This window comes from Melanotaenia boesemani, chromosome 15 (genome assembly GCF_017639745.1).
Source record: "Melanotaenia boesemani isolate fMelBoe1 chromosome 15, fMelBoe1.pri, whole genome shotgun sequence".
NCBI classification, from domain to species: domain Eukaryota; kingdom Metazoa; phylum Chordata; class Actinopteri; order Atheriniformes; family Melanotaeniidae; genus Melanotaenia; species Melanotaenia boesemani.
The window spans coordinates 11,381,016-11,399,448 of record NC_055696.1 but is presented as its reverse complement, the minus strand read 5'-3'; the positions used below and the strand labels follow the sequence as shown (position 1 = coordinate 11,399,448).

At 43.0% G+C, this 18,433-nt stretch overlaps 1 protein-coding gene across 1 annotated transcript; it reads right to left on the bottom strand.

Annotated features, from left to right (window-relative positions):
* Positions 1-3,425: 3,425 nt before the first annotated feature.
* On the bottom strand, positions 3,426-12,493 carry hunk (hormonally up-regulated Neu-associated kinase). Its single transcript, XM_042009302.1, has 9 exons — positions 11,839-12,493; positions 8,955-9,247; positions 8,164-8,219; positions 7,679-7,814; positions 7,449-7,576; positions 6,592-6,718; positions 6,293-6,461; positions 5,973-6,135; positions 3,426-5,141 (listed from the first exon to the last, which is right to left on the bottom strand). The coding sequence occupies exons 1-9, from the start codon at positions 12,076-12,078 to the stop codon at positions 4,393-4,395; spliced, it is 2,061 nt and encodes a 686-aa protein (XP_041865236.1). The 5' UTR covers positions 12,079-12,493; the 3' UTR covers positions 3,426-4,392.
* Between the last annotated feature and the right edge of the window lie 5,940 nt (positions 12,494-18,433).

Here is an 18,433-nt window from a genome sequence, read left to right as displayed (position 1 = left end):
GCTGGCAGCCAATTACAGGCTTCCCTGTGTGAAACAACTGACCAATGGCTGTTCAGACTGATGCCGCTGCTACCACAGACACTGAGATTCTATTGGCTGTGTGCTGCTCTTTGATTGAATTTCTGATCTTGTTTTTGCAAGGAAAAATAGCTCAAGGTTTGCCACCTGTGTGCCAACTAATATTTTTGGATTGTTTTGTTTATCTTTTCTCAGTTATAATGATTACTTAATGGTAGGGAAAATGTTCTATTTGAGACAAAGTTCAATATTGGTTCTGAGATGAAGTGAGTGGGGAGAGGAGTATGTCTGGAGTTTTTGTCATTGTTTATCATTGCAGTAATAAAAGTGTTGATCTTTGAATGCATATTTTCTGCTCTCCCGTGTTATAATTTGGCTTTTCTTTGACAAAGCGGCACACCCCACCAGTTGTTGAGGACTGATTTATGACTTGTTCTTGGTTTAACTCTTTGTTTTCCACAGCACAGTGCACATCACAAGAGCTTTTGCTTTATTCAGTTCACATGTTTTTTATGTGAGTATTTAAAAAGACTTCTTTTCAAAACTCTTTAACCCCACTTATTTTTGTTTGAGAACAAGTAATGTATTTAGAATAGAAGTAAATTACAACAATTTAGTACACCTAGTTCTACTTTTAACATGGTTGTTCCTCTATTTTTTCTTACATATTGTTTTTAAAGTTAACCACATGCTTACATATAAAGCCATTAAGCTAGCCTGGTGTCCTCTTTGTTTCCTCACAGATTAGATTTAAAATTAGTTAGTAAATTCATCTGGGAGTTTAGATTTCCCAAATGAATCTGAGGAATCAGGGAAACTTGATCTAAAATCTTTGGGAAACATAACCCAGTTTTGTTTTGTGTTTCTATGGAGTACTGAAATAGTGAAGTCTTATAAAAACACATCCTTCCCAGTTCATTAATCACCTATATCTGTGTTTGATTGATCAAACACTAACCCAAATCCCCTCTCAGTGCGCAAAGCCTCCTACTTCATTAGAAACATCTGCTTGTTTCCTTTAGCCCAATATCTTTGTGTGCGACAGTGTCTGCCAGGTAGCCTGTCTCACATCCACTCTCTCCTCCTCATCTTCTGCCTGTGTAAGAGCTGCTGAGGTAGGCAGCACCGGTCCGCGAGGCTGACCCAGGATCCTCAGGTTTTCTGTTGTAAGAGCATCTCTGGTGGCCCTCACTGTGCAGCAGGTTAATCATCTGTTTTTCTCAGACACAAAGGCTTGTCCCATTGCCAGTGACACCCTGGTGAGAGCTTGAGTGCATGTGTATGTGATGAGGAGGGGGCTGAAAACAGGATTAGTGTCATCAGGATCTAAGCCTGAACAGATTGACAGAAATAATGTCCTGCTGGACAATAAGTGGTCAGTTTGAACACATTAAAAATGAACACCAGCCTTTTTTTCTACAAAGGAAGTTAATAGAAACTGTTGTGATCTAGAGTTGTGAATGTCACCGATCTTTCAGTGTAAATGTGGCACAAAGAGCTTTATTATTTTCAAGTACATGAGTCCACATATTATCTTTTCTGTGCACCCCATTCTTTATATTTACCTTAAATTATTGGGAAGAAATGTATTGCTCATCATTGTTGGGAAGCAGGTGAAGTCTTTATAACATGACCTGTTTTACTCACTTTAATTCTAAAATAATCTTTTTATAGGCAAAATTATTTCCACTTTATCTCAACAATGTTCTGAGATGGCTCATGGATTATTAACTCAGCACTAAAGTCACAATTCTTCTTCTTTATACAAATTTTTTCATCTTTAATTTTTTTTTCGAAGGTGACTTTGAAATTAAATGTGATCTTCAATGATCAATCAAAACAAATAATTTTTATTATCAAATCAAACTGGAAAGTGGCACATCTTTCGGAAGCAATGAACAGTTTTTTTTTGTTTTGTTTTTTTTTTACATTTTTGTATTTTTGAACTGTTATTAAATCTTCTGTTACTCATCAAGCTGTGCTCTGGTTGATGATTATTTAAGAAATTCCCTCCCTACAGGTAATCTGAAAAAAACCTTCTTTCTTTATATCATATCAAACAGCTGCGACCAGAGTATCATTAAACAGGTACGGTATTCCCTGTCTGCATCCTGTTATGTCCTTTGCATGTAGTTAAGCTGGGGTATTCATGGCCACAGGCTGTTTCTCTCACCAAACCCCTGGGGGATTTTGACCAACAGTCCGCCTGTCTTTAATAAACAAAAGGCTCAGGCTTTAATGCATTTTAGGGCCACTCTTGCCCTTCTGCTTTTATCAGCTTAGCTACGGGGAGTTAATCGGACATCTCTGTTTGTGTCATCCTGTGCATGTGTTTGTCTCAGAGCTCTGGTGACCCCCCTGTTTGTCTCAACATGACAGTGTCACCCAATGATGTTTATGATCTAGACCAGTTGAGCCACAGCCGAGTAGATTAGTGTCTACAGCGTGTGTGACGAGGGGTTGTGGTATGTGTGTCTAACAGTCCTAAGAGTCCTTCAGCTGTTGCAAGATTTTTTTTTCTTCCTAAGCCCACCAGAGGTGTCCCGTGGGAAAAGAATATGACATGTGAGACAAGTGGCACATGGTGGTATTACAGATTCCTCCACAGTGGAGTAGCCCATTCTCATTAAGTTTTCCAGGAGCTGAGAGCTTTAGAAATAAATTACAGACCTCGGGCTATGTGTAAATCGCACATAAATTAACTAGGATGTTGGATTCTGTGCAGTTCATTTAAGTGTATTAATTTATTTTCAGCTAATAAGTCACTTTGTGTGCTCAGAGTTAATGACGTACAAGAATGAGGCCAGACAGGAAGCAGGTGCAATTTGAAATACCAGACAGACACAAGGGATTCATTATAAATATTTAAAATACTTTATACAGCATAGAAATCTCCTGACACTCAAACAAAACCATCTTACAAAAATCTTACAAAAGATCCCCACCCCTCGAGTCAGTATCAATCTCAGTTTCAACCAGAAAAAAAGTTATAAAGACATTATTTTAATCGTTGGCAGTACAGTTTGACTCATGCAACTTTAATTTTGAACAGGAAGAGATTCTACAGTATTTTAGCAGTGAAAAGCCTCATGTGCCTGTGGAAGCCTTTTTGTGGAAATGTCATTTTGACAAAGGGTTTAGAAATTCACTTGTACAGAGCGACACAAGTTACAAGAGCACAGGCATTGTACTGTTATTTACAAGAACAATTTTCCACTCTCAAAGAGCTCTTGGCAAATACTCATCATTGCAGTTAACAGTTAAGACTATTGCACAAACAACAACAGCATTAAGACAAAAGGAAGTTCTTCCCTTTTTTTAAAGAACGTTATGTACGACACTAGTAGCAGTAGTTCCCAACTTCATTACCTTAGCGAGGGGGATCAGTTTCATAAGGCTTTTGATGATCCTTTTTTTTTTCTTTCCATCTTTAAAAACTGACTGTAAACTGTCATGTCTGCTGTGAAAAAATCTAAGACTTTTACTGAATGAGTTTCCCTGTGGGTCTTAGAGGTGATGTAACACTTGAATATAAAAAGTCAGAAGTGTGAGTTATTATTGGTGAGAGTTTTATAAAAGGTGAGTTTATAATTCTATTGTTGGTTTCTAGAGTTTCCTTGTGTTGATTCTAATATCACTACATTGAGAGTGGGATGCTGTGACATAATCTACAGAAGCGTGCCACACTTGCCTGCTGTAATGCTTTAATGTATGAATAATGCAGTGAGGTAAAGATGGTCAACACCATTGTTACTATTGGATTTGGTTTTCAGTAATAGTGCAGTGAGCTTTTTTCACCCAGCCAGCATTTAGGATACAGTGCCAGCTGGCTGGAGGTCAGTAGCTATCATACACAGTTTTCACAGAGACAAAACATTTACACATGTAGTCAAGGTTAGGGTAAGAGTTAGGGTCTATTGGCTGGTGTGAATCAGTCTACGGCTCAATCTGTAAGCAGTTGCAGCAAAATTACAGAATAAAGTACTTCAAACACGGTCTATAATACAGTATTTTGTGTGTATATGTGTTCACATGTTTGTTGGCATGGCCCATATTAAGTCCGGTCTGTATGTAGGACACGGCGAGGTTTAGTCGTTGCTAAGGGATCCATTTTGAATCTCATCTTTGTCACCAACACTTATTACTTAACAGTAGAGGTAACAAGATATAAACTGTGTGAAATTCTCACCCCTTTTGTCCTTCTTTTTTTTTCTTTTTTTATTTTATAATCAAGTGTCATGAAAAGTGGCTCAGTCGCATAAAGGGACAGTTCACAGTTCAAAAGGCCGCTCTGAAAGACCTCTCCAACTTAAAGTGTTGAGAGGGGCCTTGAGATCAGTCTGTCTTTCTTCAATATTTTTTTTCTTGCATCCCTCAGCAGAGGGTCTTTAGTGCACCTGAAGCACACAGGAGAGTCTGCATCGGGTAGGGAGGTGGGGATACAACCTCTTCTACGACTTGTTCTGGCCGGAAAGTAAATGGCTGCAGCTGGACCTTTTTCTTTAGAATCTGTCCAATTCCCATAGACGGAAATTTGCTACGATGTGTTGGGCTCTCGGGATCGCTGCTCCCACTGTTGGAAGGAGGGCTGAATGCTGAAGTGGGGTTAAGTGGACTGAAGGCAGACTTTGGAGGGCTGAATGCTGAGCTTCCTGGGGGGCTTCCTATGGTGCTGGGCGGACTTCCACTGGTGTCAGAGGAACCGCAGTAATCTGATGAGCTACTCTTCTTAGGCTGCGGGTTGACAATGAGAACAGGAGGACTGGGGATTGTGGCCTTTTTCAAGTAAGAGGAGTCGGGTTGGAAGGCGGAGACGTGGCGCGGTGGGGACAGAGTCCCATTGGTCAACTTGTACCAGGGAGAAGAAGGTGCATCTTCAATCTGCTCAGCTTTGGAGAGCGATCCGAACGAATGCATGCCAATTGGTGACGGTGCAGGTGGAGCAGGAATGTTGTGTTCTGGGCTCGTGTTGACTTGTGGGAGGGTAGCTAAGCGCCTCCGTTGCTGTGGGGTGTTGGAGAAGAGTGGGTGGATCTCTAGATATTCCATGGATGAGGAAGCAACGGTACCGGGTGGTGCTAATGGTGAGTTACGATGGCCACCAGTTATGGCACGCAATAGGCCTGAGAAGGATATCGTGGTTTTTAGTACATCACATCAGAATCAGAAAATGTACTAGAATCACAAAGATATCTTAATTTCTTCCTCAACCTGCTGCTGAAACAGATGAATGACAGACACAGAACAGCAGTCACTCTTACTTTTAGCTGCATAGCTTACATGTCTAGATTCTATGTGTCATGTCAATCACCTGACAGCATTTACGAAGCCGGTGTAAAGAACATTCTGCCCTTATTTTAACCTTGTGAGGACCAGCCCATCCTGACATGCTGGATCAAGAACAGCCTATGGGCTCTTACAGACAAATGAGAAGGTAAAGGAGCTTATGCCCCAGCTTTGCAATTGGTGCTTGTCTGTTATAAGCTCTCATTCAAGGAATGTTTAGTGGCAGACACTATCACTCTTGTTAACAATCTGATTTTAATTCCAAATTATATACTTACTTCTGAGCTATGCTCTTTCAGTCATTTCATCTGACTTTGAACAGGTAAATTAGATTAAAATGAATTGTTTGTGTCTTTGCCCCACTGACTGACTGACTTTCAAGTTGTCCAGGATGTTTCCTCTCAGGTTGTTGGTTGAGTAGGTGGATGGATGGATGGACAGACAAACAATGGATGGATGGAGGGATGACAGGATAACTATGTGTGTGTGAAATTGGTCGCTGCTGTACAAGAACATGCAAGCTCAGTCAACCTACCCTGCATGAATAAAGGTAAATGACATGGATACAATAAATGAGGGGGTGAATTATCAAAGCAGATGCAGTCTAAATCAAAATTTCTATTTGTAAAAAAAATTGCTCTTTTGTACAGAACAATATGAAGTCTCACCTGTTCTGTGTTTCTTCTCCTTGCTGGGCCCCTTGCTAACAGCCAGGTAGACGGGCGTCTGCTTAGGAGGGATGGTAAGTTTATCAACGTGCTTCCTCCACTGAGTCTGGAAGTATTCATTTTTCTGCTTTTCTCCTTTCTTCTTCTCCTGGAACTGCATCTCCTAAAAACACAGTAACATGACATTTTAAACAAGCCTTACCTGCTGAGCAGCTATACTATATCCTCATAAATCAGTGCAGAGGTGCACATGCGTGCTTGTAAAGAACACCCCCTACCCCCTCCCAGTCACCTCGCTTAACTGGCTTCTCTTCACTTACCCTGTACTCTTTAGAGAGTCTCTTCATTTTCTTGTTAAGCAGGAAGTAGACAGCCAAAGTATGGCAGGCACGGTTCGTGAGGACGGCGCTCAGCACTTCACTATGCTTGTAGCCCATTTTCTCTGTCATATGCAGTAACACTGTGTGGTTTATTTCTTCAATGTGGATCCTTAACACAGAAATGGGAATTAAGAACAAGAACATGAATTTTGGGCTTTAAGCTAAATGTAAAACTGATGTCTTTGTTGAGGTCAGATGACCCACTCCTGTAAGCATTTTAAATGTACATATGGATCCACCTGTTGAGATATGGTGCCCCTGTGTTCTTGTTGGCCAGCTGCAGCCAGGAATCAGCCATCACCTGATGGATATTTGGACGCTTGTTGGGATCTGGTTCGAGGAGCTTCTTCAGCAGACAGGTGGCAGCTGAGAAAAGTGAATGGAGTAAATCTTAATCTGCTGTCAATGGCCAGCCATTCACTGCATAAATTGCAAAGACTACCAGTAATGAAGCTTCTTATTTATTACATGTTTAACAATCACTTAACATAGCTAAGATTACTGGCACTGAATCTTAATGGTTGCATGTTTTAGTCACTGTTTACATCTATGTATCACAAATGTGGCTGTCATCCCCCTTCTTTCTTCTTTGTAACCTTGCTCAACATTCATTCAGTTGCATAACTCAGATAAGATCTTTGTATCGTTCAGGTGATGATTAGTTACATAAGGAGGTTAATCCATCCTTCCGTTTTTATATTAGCAAGAGACACTGCTGTGACATGCAGGCTGAGTGTGAGTGGATGGGTGTAACAGCTTCTACTTCTACTGAAGAAAATTAGACGCCTTTTCTTCCGGTATTACCAGGAATCTCTTTGAAGCTGTTACACTGGAATACAACTTTAAAACCACACAAGCTGATGCAGTGCCAACAACTTCTCAAGAAAGTATTTCTAAGCTATGCCTTCCAATAAAACACATTCACTTCATTCCATTGGAAGCACCCTAGATATGTAACGTGACATTTTGTTTTCATTGCTTGCATATATATATATATATATATAAGAGACTTTGTTTATCAAGTTATAGCCTGTTTAGCTTTTTATTTATCTTTAAAACCAGTGGATACAGTGTGCAATTGTGCTAAATATTTTACCTGTGGAAAGTGAAGGAGGCAGTGGGTTCATTTCCTTGTCCACCATCTTCTGGTGAAGGGCTCGAAGGCTAAAGGGCTCCACAGTAAATGGGAGAGTTCCGGTCAGCATTGCGTACATGTTCACGCCACTGGAAGACCAGAATACACAATTAATCTCTGGGTGTACCAGTTAGAAAATAAAGTATTTATATGTTTATGAGACAATCCAAGACCAAGAAAAGTTAACTCACATGGACCATACATCTACTTTTGGCCCATACTTCTTCCTGGAGAGCAGCTCAGGGGCAGCATAGGCTGGACTACCACACTGGGTGCTGAAGGGGTCTGAGTAACCCAAGATGCCGGCACAGTTACTGAGGCCAAAATCTGAGGGGGAGACAAAGGAGGTGGGGTTAGTGTTGCTCCACGTTTTACTATGGTCTTTGTATCACAGGTTTACACAGACAAACAGAAGCTGATTAGGGTTACGAGAGCTTGTAAAGGTTTTAACAGGATGTTAAATTGCTCTTAACCCTTCACCTCATTAAGGCTACTGTGGCTCTCCAACTAAGAAAATCTTTATATTCTACTACAACACTGCTGGCATCAGTTTTTAGGGCAACAGTTTAATTACCTCTCTCAATATTAGTTTTCACTCTTTGCATGCTGATAAATCTTTTGCATGATTGAAGCTAATGAAGAAGTTAAAAAAACATTCATGGGGCTTTTTGATTACCTATTAGTTTGATGTTGTCCTGCTCATCTAGTAGGAGATTTTCAATCTTAAGATCCCTGAAAGACAACGGAAGAATAAGAGATGTCAGTGCCTGCACAATCAGTGCTTATATAAGATCATACATCATCATAGAATGCAAAGGAAAGGTCAACATAATCCCCACCTCCCTACAAACCCCGACTCCAACACAAATAAACCCCTTAATGTGGGTCATGCTGGTTGATTGTCATAGTCTATTGTGTACTTTCAAATCCCTTCTCAGTCTCAGAAATCCTGTTACACAGTTATCTACAAAGGCCATCTCATCTTAATAAAAATTTAGTTCCCAGGCTCTTGAGTAACACAGACCTGAATATTCTCAGGAAGATGTGAAAAAGATATCTGAAATCTGATTTGGTGTTATGTGTAGTTTCAATGCAAAGCAAAGAAAACATTTTAGTAAATTAAATATACAGAAGAATTTAACTCAGACTAAAAATGTATAGAATAGTCAACAGTGGAGGAACAAGAAGCAGTTTTTTGTTTCAAGGAATACTTAAAAACTCTTAAATTATTAACATGCATTTGTTGAACAAATATTTGTTCTTTTCTTATGAATTAACATGAATGTGCATAAGACTGACTTAGACACACTTTGTGAAAGAGAATCGTGTCTGACTCAGATATCTTGACCCATAAACAAAACAATAATGTCTGCGTTTTGGATAACTGGCTGTTAATATATCATGAAGCAGTTGAACAAATTAAGTTTTTTTTGTTTGTTTGTTTGTTTTTACTTGTTTTGTTTTTACCTGTGTACCACTCCTGCTCTGTGCAGGTGCTCGACAGCCAGCACCAACTGCCGGATGTATTTCTGAGTCTCTCTCTCATCCAGCCGCTTCTTGTCGTAGATGCGGTTCATAAGGTTCCCACCAGGACACAGTTCCATCACCAGGTAGTAGCTGTTCTCCGTCTCCAGAATGTCCAGCAGCTGTGTGATGTTGGGGTGACGGATCATCTGCTGGATGTGGCCCTCCCTCCGCAGGTTCTTGGTGACATATGAGTCTTTCTTGGCCTTCCGCTTGTCAATGACCTTTACTGCCACCTGGAGAAATACAGGAGAGGAGTTAGTAAGAGGATGATGAGAGGAACTTTTAAGACAAAGCCCAGACCTGGCAGCTGAAGTTTGACTCTTAAACCCTGCGCCATATGTTACTGTTAGTGATACTAACCAAGAACAGCATATTTGCGCATTACCATGTCTCTTAAGGTAGGATTTCAGAGAGTCTTAGTGTAACAGGTGACGAGCTACTCAATCTCCATTGCAGAGTAAATAACTTGGCACTGACCTCTCCCACACAGCTGCTCTTGGTATGGGGCAGTGCGGGCTCTAAAGGGCCCTGAAGCTCCAAGAGGGTGAGGTGTGTGAGTGTGAGAAAGAGCTGGAGGGGTCACTGAACCATCATAAACTTTAAGGAAAGCAAATGTTATCCTATATGTTGAGAAGGTGCCAAAGCCAAATGGGCAGTTAGTATTACTTCCATTTGACTCAGAGTTAAGTTGCAGCTAAGCACATGAGAATCTGTCTTTGATTGCTCTGTCTTCTTCTGTCCCTTGCCTTGTTGGAGAAGAAACTTTCAGAATGTGCTCATAAAAGCTAGAGAACATGTCCTTTATTCAATGACAAAGCTTCATAGATAATTATATTCAATAAAACACTCATCCACTCTATGTCATCCTTTGCCCGTGTCTCCTTGTATCCTGTCTAGACGGAGTTCAAGAACATGGCCAACATACATTGCAAATCACCTCAAGGAGAGCACACAGATATGGACAGGCATGGCAAATGGAACTAATCACCATATCCATTAATGAAATGGTGAATGGTGTCTTCTCCTACTTCTGCCCTTCAGCTTGTCTTTAATTTTTAAGTTCGTCCTATCAGCTCTGTTAATTGATTTACCTCCAAGAACATTTTTACAGCCGCTAATTAAACCTGACTGTATGGGTATACATGCACGGGTGTGCTTGCAGCACGCAGTCACTTGACAGTTATGGATGGCCCGTGTTTACAACAGTGGGTATGAGAGGGGGCACATGGGGTGTATGGGGGGATGGGGGATTTACAGTAGGATAGTATATATGAGGAAGTGTGGGGGGATAGAGGAGGAGGGGTGCACCCTGCCAGGGGGCTTCAGTTGTTTATCAGGCGCCCCTCAGACTGAAAAGGCGGGGTGTGTGGGGGGAAATATAGAGGGGAAAGTGGGTTACAGACATCAAACACACATGTGTGTGGCCTCTTCAACCTACAGACCGTGATGGCACCATCACTCACCTTTCTTCACTTTCATACCCCCTGCCTTTAAACACACACCACTATATACTCATTCCTACATTAACACTGCTTTAGTGATTCTAAAAGAAAAAAAGGTGGGGTGGGGGGGTTGTCTGGGAATCCTCATGCATTTACTTTGTCCCTGAATACCCTCTTGGTTGAATAAACTCATCGCCCCCTCCCAACGCCTGTTGGACGCCTGTATTCAAATGAACGAGAGAGATGAGCTTGGTAGTGAGATTGCCAGTGTTTGCATCATCCTCAACAAAGACTGTGGGAAGGGGGGTGGAGAAGGAGAGGAGCGTTTTCTTTTCACAGCAACAGCAGGGACGGTAGTAGTAGGTGGTGGGTGGTTGAACAGACTTTTTTGTTTTTTAATAAACAAAAATCCAATATCAGTTGTGCATCGTGTTACATCGTGTAAACTACACCTAATCTTGCAAACAGGTTTAACAAGTGGGAACACGCAGGAAAAAAGAGGAGGTACTTGTTTTTCTAATATGCAAATTTCCAGGCTCCCGTTCAAAACAACCTAAAGAGATAGAGACAAAGACAACCAGTGGCCAATGGCTGCCCATATCTAAACCCTGCGCTTGCGGAATCATAATGAAGCCGAAGTCCATTTATCAACGACGTGATTTCATATGCAAGTAGCGGTTCAGCTCTCTCATAGGCCGGACAATTTTCCTCTGTGTCCCTATCACAGCCTTGCGCGCCCAGAAGGTGAGATCACCAGCAGCAACAGACAAAGCCGAGGTTCAGAAAAAAAAATAAATGAAAAAAAAAAAAAAACCACAGAGGTGCATAAATACTCATCCATTACAAAAAGAAGACAAAAAGGACAGATATAGAGCTCCCTATGCTTCTATCTGTTACACAAATATGATAAGTAAATATTATGACTTAAAACATCCCGGATGAGCTCAACAGCTGCTGGTGCCGCAGGAGCTCATTAACAAAGGTTCTCGTTGCAGGATTGTACTTTCTCTGAGAATAGACAACTGACCAACTGGACTGACACGCTGTAAAAATATATATGGAAGGCAATATTATCAGTCAGATTTTTCATGAGTAGCAAGCAGCACAAAAGAATGGATTGTAAAGCATGAGTCAAGTGACAGCTGTCCACATACACGAAACTGAAAACCATAACAGGTCCTGACCGCATGCGGCACATGGTCTATTTGAGGATAAAAACTATCACGAATAAAAAAAAATCAGAAATTACTTTTAAAGTTGAGTTGTTTTACCTCTGTTTTTACAAATTAAAAAAGAACTTTAATGACAAGTGACATAATCAGAAGAAGCGTTTAGATTATGAAAAGAGACACTCACAAAATTAGCGGATTATGTCCACTCACCTTTTCCCCGGTTAACGCATGGAGACCCTCTCTAACTTTGGCAAACGATCCTTCTCCCAGCTTCCTCCCAATCAGATAGTTCCCGACCCTTTTGGTGTGGTAAAAGTTCTTGAGGATGTCTGCCGCAGGACTGCTCAGGGACGCCGGGAGGATGTTCTCGTTCCCCGGGTTGTTAGGGGTTTTACCCTCATATAACCCGTGACTGGTGTCCACTACCATGTCGCTGTCCGCTACTGGCATCGCCGCTCCCTTGTTAAATGTATCCCTGTAACAAGGGAGAAAAAACGCGCAGCTCGACTCTTACCCACCTTAAAGCAGGTAGCCTATTTAGATTCTATGCGTCTGTTGAAGTGCGTAAACTCCGTTCACTGTGCGTCTCGCCCTTAATAACTTAAAGGGAACTGGAGCCTGCGCCACCTGTTCACCCAAGCATCCAGCGAGCACACTCAGCAGTTTCCTACGCGACTGTATCAGCGTAGATTAAAATGATACAGGAAGAAAAAAAGGAAGACAGTCTTAGTGATGGAAAGTTAGTAATCTGACTGACGCAACCTGTTTTTTATAAACAAGGATTTCAAAAGTGAGGCTCAGACAGAGACAGCCTATATGTTCAGTGTGTCATCTCCAATCATGAACGTCTCCCGAATGTACTGTGTGCAGGCAGCGTGTTTTTCAGTTTGAAGCGACTTTCCCGGTCCTCTGGGTGGGCGTTTCCTTTGCGTAAGGGTGAAAAATAAAAAAAATAAAAGAAACGACGATGGTCGCAGGGGTAGTTTTCAATCCAATCAGCGCAGGCGGGCGGAGCGCATGTGTGAACAAGGGGAACAACTCAACCGGTACCACCGCCCCATCGCTTTACATGGGTATGAACAAAGAGGTAAGCACAGGAAGAGAGACAGCAACGAAACTACCGTTTGGATAGTTAATACAAATGGTTATACACTCCACTAACATTATTTATGGGTGCTTATCCATTTTACATATGCAGTTTATCTGTGCGTAAAATAGCCGCAAGTTTCGTTTTACCTGTGTTCTGCAATGTGTATAATGACAAATAAATCATTCAATTCAATTCAATTAATGCCATGCGATGTGCACCATGCGCACCACAATTCTTTTAAAAGTATGAGCTTTTGTAATGGAAATGATAGTGGAATTTAAACGTTGTCATAGATATTTAGCTATTTTTGTTTAGTTTTTATTGACAGAATTTCAAGTGCTGATATTGAAAGTGGACTATAAAACCACAGGACAGCAAACAAAGACCTGTTATCCTCTTCTCTCTGAGGTGTTCACTGGCCTGATAAACATGGTGTTCATCTCTCATAAGAGGACACCTACAGGGAGGGCCTACGGTTTGAGACGTAGCATTATTCTTGTAACCTATTTATCTTCAGCTTGGGTCAGTCTGGTCCAAAAATTGCAATGGTTTCCTTTACAATGAACAAAACAAACACCTGACAAAACAGTTTCTTTTACTGATTATGTGTTGGCTTTTCTTATTCAGTCACAGTGGGATATTCAGCTGTGGTATTTTATGAAATGATAGAGTTTGTATGTTTGTGCTTTTTTGTATCTGCTTATTGTATGGCTTTCTTGCAGAAAACGCCACATGCTGTTGACTTGAGTACTGGACAATGCTTTCTAGGCACTTAACTAGACGCCTATGGCCTTAAAAGAGTGAGTATGCCATCTATTGGTTTTTTTTTGTACTACAAGAACATGTAGCTATTCATGCCCAGAAAAAACGTTGGGAATGGCTGCCTCCTCAAGTGAGCTGACAAACTTCATAACCTGGACAGGGGTGTCCAAAGTCAGTTCTTGAGGGCCACAATCCTGCAAGTTTTCAATTTTTGCCTGCTCCAACACACCTGCCTCAAATTAAATTGATCCAACAGCCTATTAAGTTCTGCACAATGACTCATTAATTTGAGTCAGCTGTGTTGGAGCAGAGAAACATAGAAAACTTGCAGCATTGTGGCCCTCGAGAAACATCATAGAGAAGCACCACTATGGCTACAAACCTGAAACGCAGGAAAGCTGAGTGTAAGTGGAAGAATACAAAACATCAAATTTACTATAAATTGTACAAACAAAGCCTGTGTAATTATAACAATGAGCTGTGCAAGACCAGAAAAAGATATTTATCTGAAATGATCAACAAGAATGTCAACAATTTTTGCACTCTGCTATTGAAACACGTACAAGTCCTTCTAAAGTATGCCCAGAGCTCCTTGCCACTGAGAAATGCAAGGAATTTGCCAGCTTTGGGGGGAAAAAAATCAAAACAATTTGACAAAACATTAATGCCACACAGACAAATGAGAAAAGTAATTTGTGTCTAAAACGTAGATGTAACTTTGATTTTATAAAAAAAAATTTAATATGGCAGATTTAAAATTTTAGAAGAAATAGTTTGACATCTGAAAACAACATCTTGCACTGCTGGTATATGAGTTTTTACCATAGAAATGATCTCCTACAGTTTCTTACTTCTAATAATTAAAGAAGAGAACTCTAGACACCTCTAAAATGTAAAACTATAGGCCTGCCTCTAACCTCTCTTTTATATACAATTTTTTAAGAAAGTTGTATTTAACCAGCTCAATAACTTTTTGAATGAAAGAGGAAATCTTCCTGTCAGGCTTCTGACCTCACCACAGCAAAGCACTAGTCAAAGTATTAAATGACATTAGGTTGAACCCTGATTCTGGTCAAGACTCAGCCCTGGTTGTGCTGAACTTCAGTGCTGCGTGATACTGTAGATCACAGATCATGGTTTAGGCCCAGAATACATCAGTGATATGTTCAAATACAAACCTAGCAGGACTCTTAGATTCAAGGACTCAGGTCAGCTGATCCAGACCAGAGTCCAGATTAAACAAGGGGAAGCAGCTGTTAAGCTGCAACAAACTTCCAGTGGAGATTAAACTTTCACCAGACTTTTAAATTCAGGTTAAAATAATTTCTTTACTTATGTGCATGAAATCAGTATTGTAACTTTTAACTTATCTAGACTGTTGCTTGCTTTTAATAGTTTTAATTTAATTTTTTATATGATTTAATTATGACATGATTTTTGTAATGACCTAATGTGATTTTTTTTCTTTATATTATTTTATGTACTTTTTAATTCTTCTTCACCCAGCTGTAATACATTTAATGTTTTATATAAAGCACTTTGAATTGTCTTGAACATGAAATATGCTATGCAAATAAACTTGCTTTACCTTGCCTTGAGTACCGAAGTTGGACACCCCTGACCTAAGCTGAGGAAATAAAAATACTCCACAATTTTCCATGTGAAACCTTACACTTAGAAAATGTTTACAATAAGCTTTTAGTATCTATGAAGTGTATATTTCAGTCCACTTTGGCTGTTGAACATGTGTTTAATATAGGAACTATTACGATGAAATTTTGTTCATGTAGAGGCTTTGTTACAGAGATGTTACAGAGGAATCGCAAACAATTCTTTGCAATATATATGTCAGTAAGTAAAATATTGGATAAGAAGTGATGACAATAATATCTGTTCTGTCTCCACCTGAAGTTCCTGCTTGTATTAAAGTGTTTTGTCAAAGCTTCATGGTGTCTTCTGTCTTTTTTATGACTGTCATACATGATACTATCTCCTCCCTGAGACGCCAGCTCCTCCCTGAGCCGCCACCTTATCGTGGTGGAGGAGTTTGTGCGTCCTGACGATCCTAGCGGCTATGTTGTCGGGGGCTCATGCCTCTGGTAGGGTCACCCATGGCAAACCGGTGTCTAGGGGAGGGACCAGATGAAGTGCGGCTCAAATCACCCCTATGATGATGACAAAGCAAGGACCAGGGTTTCCATTGACCGGACATGGGTCACTGGGTCCCCCCTCTGGAGCCAGGCCTGGAGGTGGGGCACGGACGCGAGCGCTTGGTGGCGGTTGGGCTCAGCCCGAAAGGGTGACATGGGCCTCCTCTCCCGTGAGCTCACCACTTGCAGGAGAGGCCATAGGGGTCGGGTGCAGTGTGAGCTGGGTGGCTGCCGGAGGAGGGAGCCTTGGTGGTCTGATCCTTGGATGCAAAAGCTAGCTCTAGGGACTTGGAACGTCACCTCTCTGGCAAGGAAGGAGCCTGAGCTGGTGCGCGAGGTTGAGCGGTTCCAGCTAGATATAATTGGACTCACCTCGACGCACGGCTTGGGTTCTGGAACCACTGTCCTTGAGAGGGGCTGGACCCTTTTACATTCTGGAGTTGCTCCTGGTGAGAAGCGCCGAGCAGGTGTGGGCATGCTCATTGCCCCCTGACTTGGTGCCTGTACGTTGGGGTTTACCCCGGTGGACAAAAGGGTAGCCTCCCTCCGCCTTCAGGTGGGGGGACGGGTCCTGACTGTTGTTTGTGCTTATGCACCAAACAGCAATTCAGAGTACCTACCCTTTTTGGAGTCTTTGGAGGGGGTGTTGGAGAGCACTCCTTCCGGGGACTCCCTCGTTCTGCTGGGGGACTTCAATGCTCACGTGGGCAATGACAGCGAGACCTGAAGGGGCATGATTGGGAGGAACAGCCCCCCGATCTGAATCCGAGTAGTGTTTTGTTGCTGGACTTCTATGCTCGTCATGGACTGTCCATAACGAACACCTTGTTCAGACATAAGAGTGCCCACATGTGCACTTGGCAGCAGGACACTCTAGGCAGCAGTTCGATGATCGACTTTGTAGTCATATCGTCGGACTTGCGGCCGCACGTTCTGGATACTCGGGTGAAGAGAGGGGCGAAGCTGTTAACTGATCACCACCTGGTGGTGGGTTGGCTCAGATGGTGGGGGAGGATGCCGATCAGGCCTGGCAGACCCAAGCTTGTTGTGAGGGTTGCTGGGAACATCTGGCAGAGTCCCCTGTCAGAAAGAGTTTCAACTCCCATCTCTGGCAGAGCTTCAACCATGTCCCGGGTGAGGCGGGGTACATTGAGTCCGAGTGGGCTGTGTTCCATGCCTCTATTGTCGAGGTGGCCAGCTGCAGCTGTGGCCATAAGGTTGTCGGTGCCTGTCATGGCGGTAACCCCCGAACTCGTTGGTGGACACCGGCAGTAAGGGATGCCATCAAGCTGAAGAAGGAGTTCTATCATGCCTTTTTGGCCTGTGGGACTCCAGAGGCAGCTGATGGGTATCGGTGGGATGGGGGGGCTGCTAACCTCGACTCGGGACGTTGTGAGGCGGTAGAGGGAATATTTCGAAGACTTTCTCAATCCCACCAATACGTCTTCCAGTGAGGAATCAGAGTCTGGGATAGCCAGTGCTGGCTCTCCCACCTCTGGGGCTGAGATCGTTGAGGTGGTTAAAAAGCTCCTCGGTGGCAAGGCCCCGGTGGTCGATGAGGTTCGCCCAGAGTTCCTTAAGGCTCTAGATGCTGTAGGGCTGTCTTGGCTGACACGCCTCTGCAGCATCACGTGGACATTGGGACAGTTCCCCTGGACTGGCAGACTGGGGTGGTGGTCCCCCTCTTCAAAAAGGGGGACCGGAGGGTGTGCTCCAACTACAGGGGGATCACACTCCTCAGCCTCCCTGGTAAGGTCTATTCAGGGGTGTTGGAGAGGAGGGTCCATCGGATAGTCGAACCTCAGATTGAGGAGGAGCAGTGTGGTTTTCGTCCCAGTCGTGGAACAGTGGACCAGCTCTACACCCTCTTCGGGTCTTTGAGGAGGCATGGGAGTTTGCTCAACCAATCTACATGTGCTTTGTGGACTTGGAGAAGGCATTCGACCGTGTCCCCCGGGGACTCCTGTGGGGGGTACCCTGGGAGTATGGAGTGCTGGACCCGCTTGTACGAGCTGTCCAGTCCCTGTACGACCGGTGTCGGAGCTTGGTCTGCATTGCCGGCAGTAAATCAGAATTGTTTCCAGTGCAGGTTGGACTTCGCCAAGGCTGCCCTTTGTCACGATTCTGTTCATAACTTTTATGAACAGAATTTCTAGGCGCAGCCGAGGTGTTGAGGGGATCCGGTTCGGTGGCCTCAGGATTGGGTCTCTGCTCTTTGCGGATGATGTGATTCTGTTGGCTTCATCGAGCCGTGATCTTCAGCTCTTACTGGAGCGATTCGCAGCCAAGTGTGAAGAGGCTGGGATGAGAATCAGCACCTCCAAGTCCGAGACCATGGTCCTCAGCCGGAAAAGGGTGGAGTGCTCTCGCTGGGTCTGCAGTAGGGTCCTGCCCCAAGTGGAGGAGTTCACGTATTTCAGGGTCTTGTTCACGAGTGAGGTAAGGATGGAGCGGGAGATCGACAGGCGGATCGGTGCGGCGTCTGCAGTGATGCAGACTCTGCATCGGTCTGTCGTGGTGAAGAAAGAGCTGAGCCAAAAGGCAAAGCTCTCGATTTACTGGTCGATCTACGTTCCTACCCTCACCTATGGTCACGAGCTGTGGGTAGTGACAGAAAGAACAAGATTGCGAATACAAGCGGCCAAAATGAGTTTTCTCCGCAGGGTGGCCGGGCTCTCCCTTAGAGATAGGGTGAGAAGCTTGGTGATCCGGGAGGGGCTCAGAGTAGAGTCGCTGCTCCTCCACATCGAGAGGAGCCAGATGAGGTTGCTCGGGCATCTGGTTAGGATGCCTGCTGGATGCC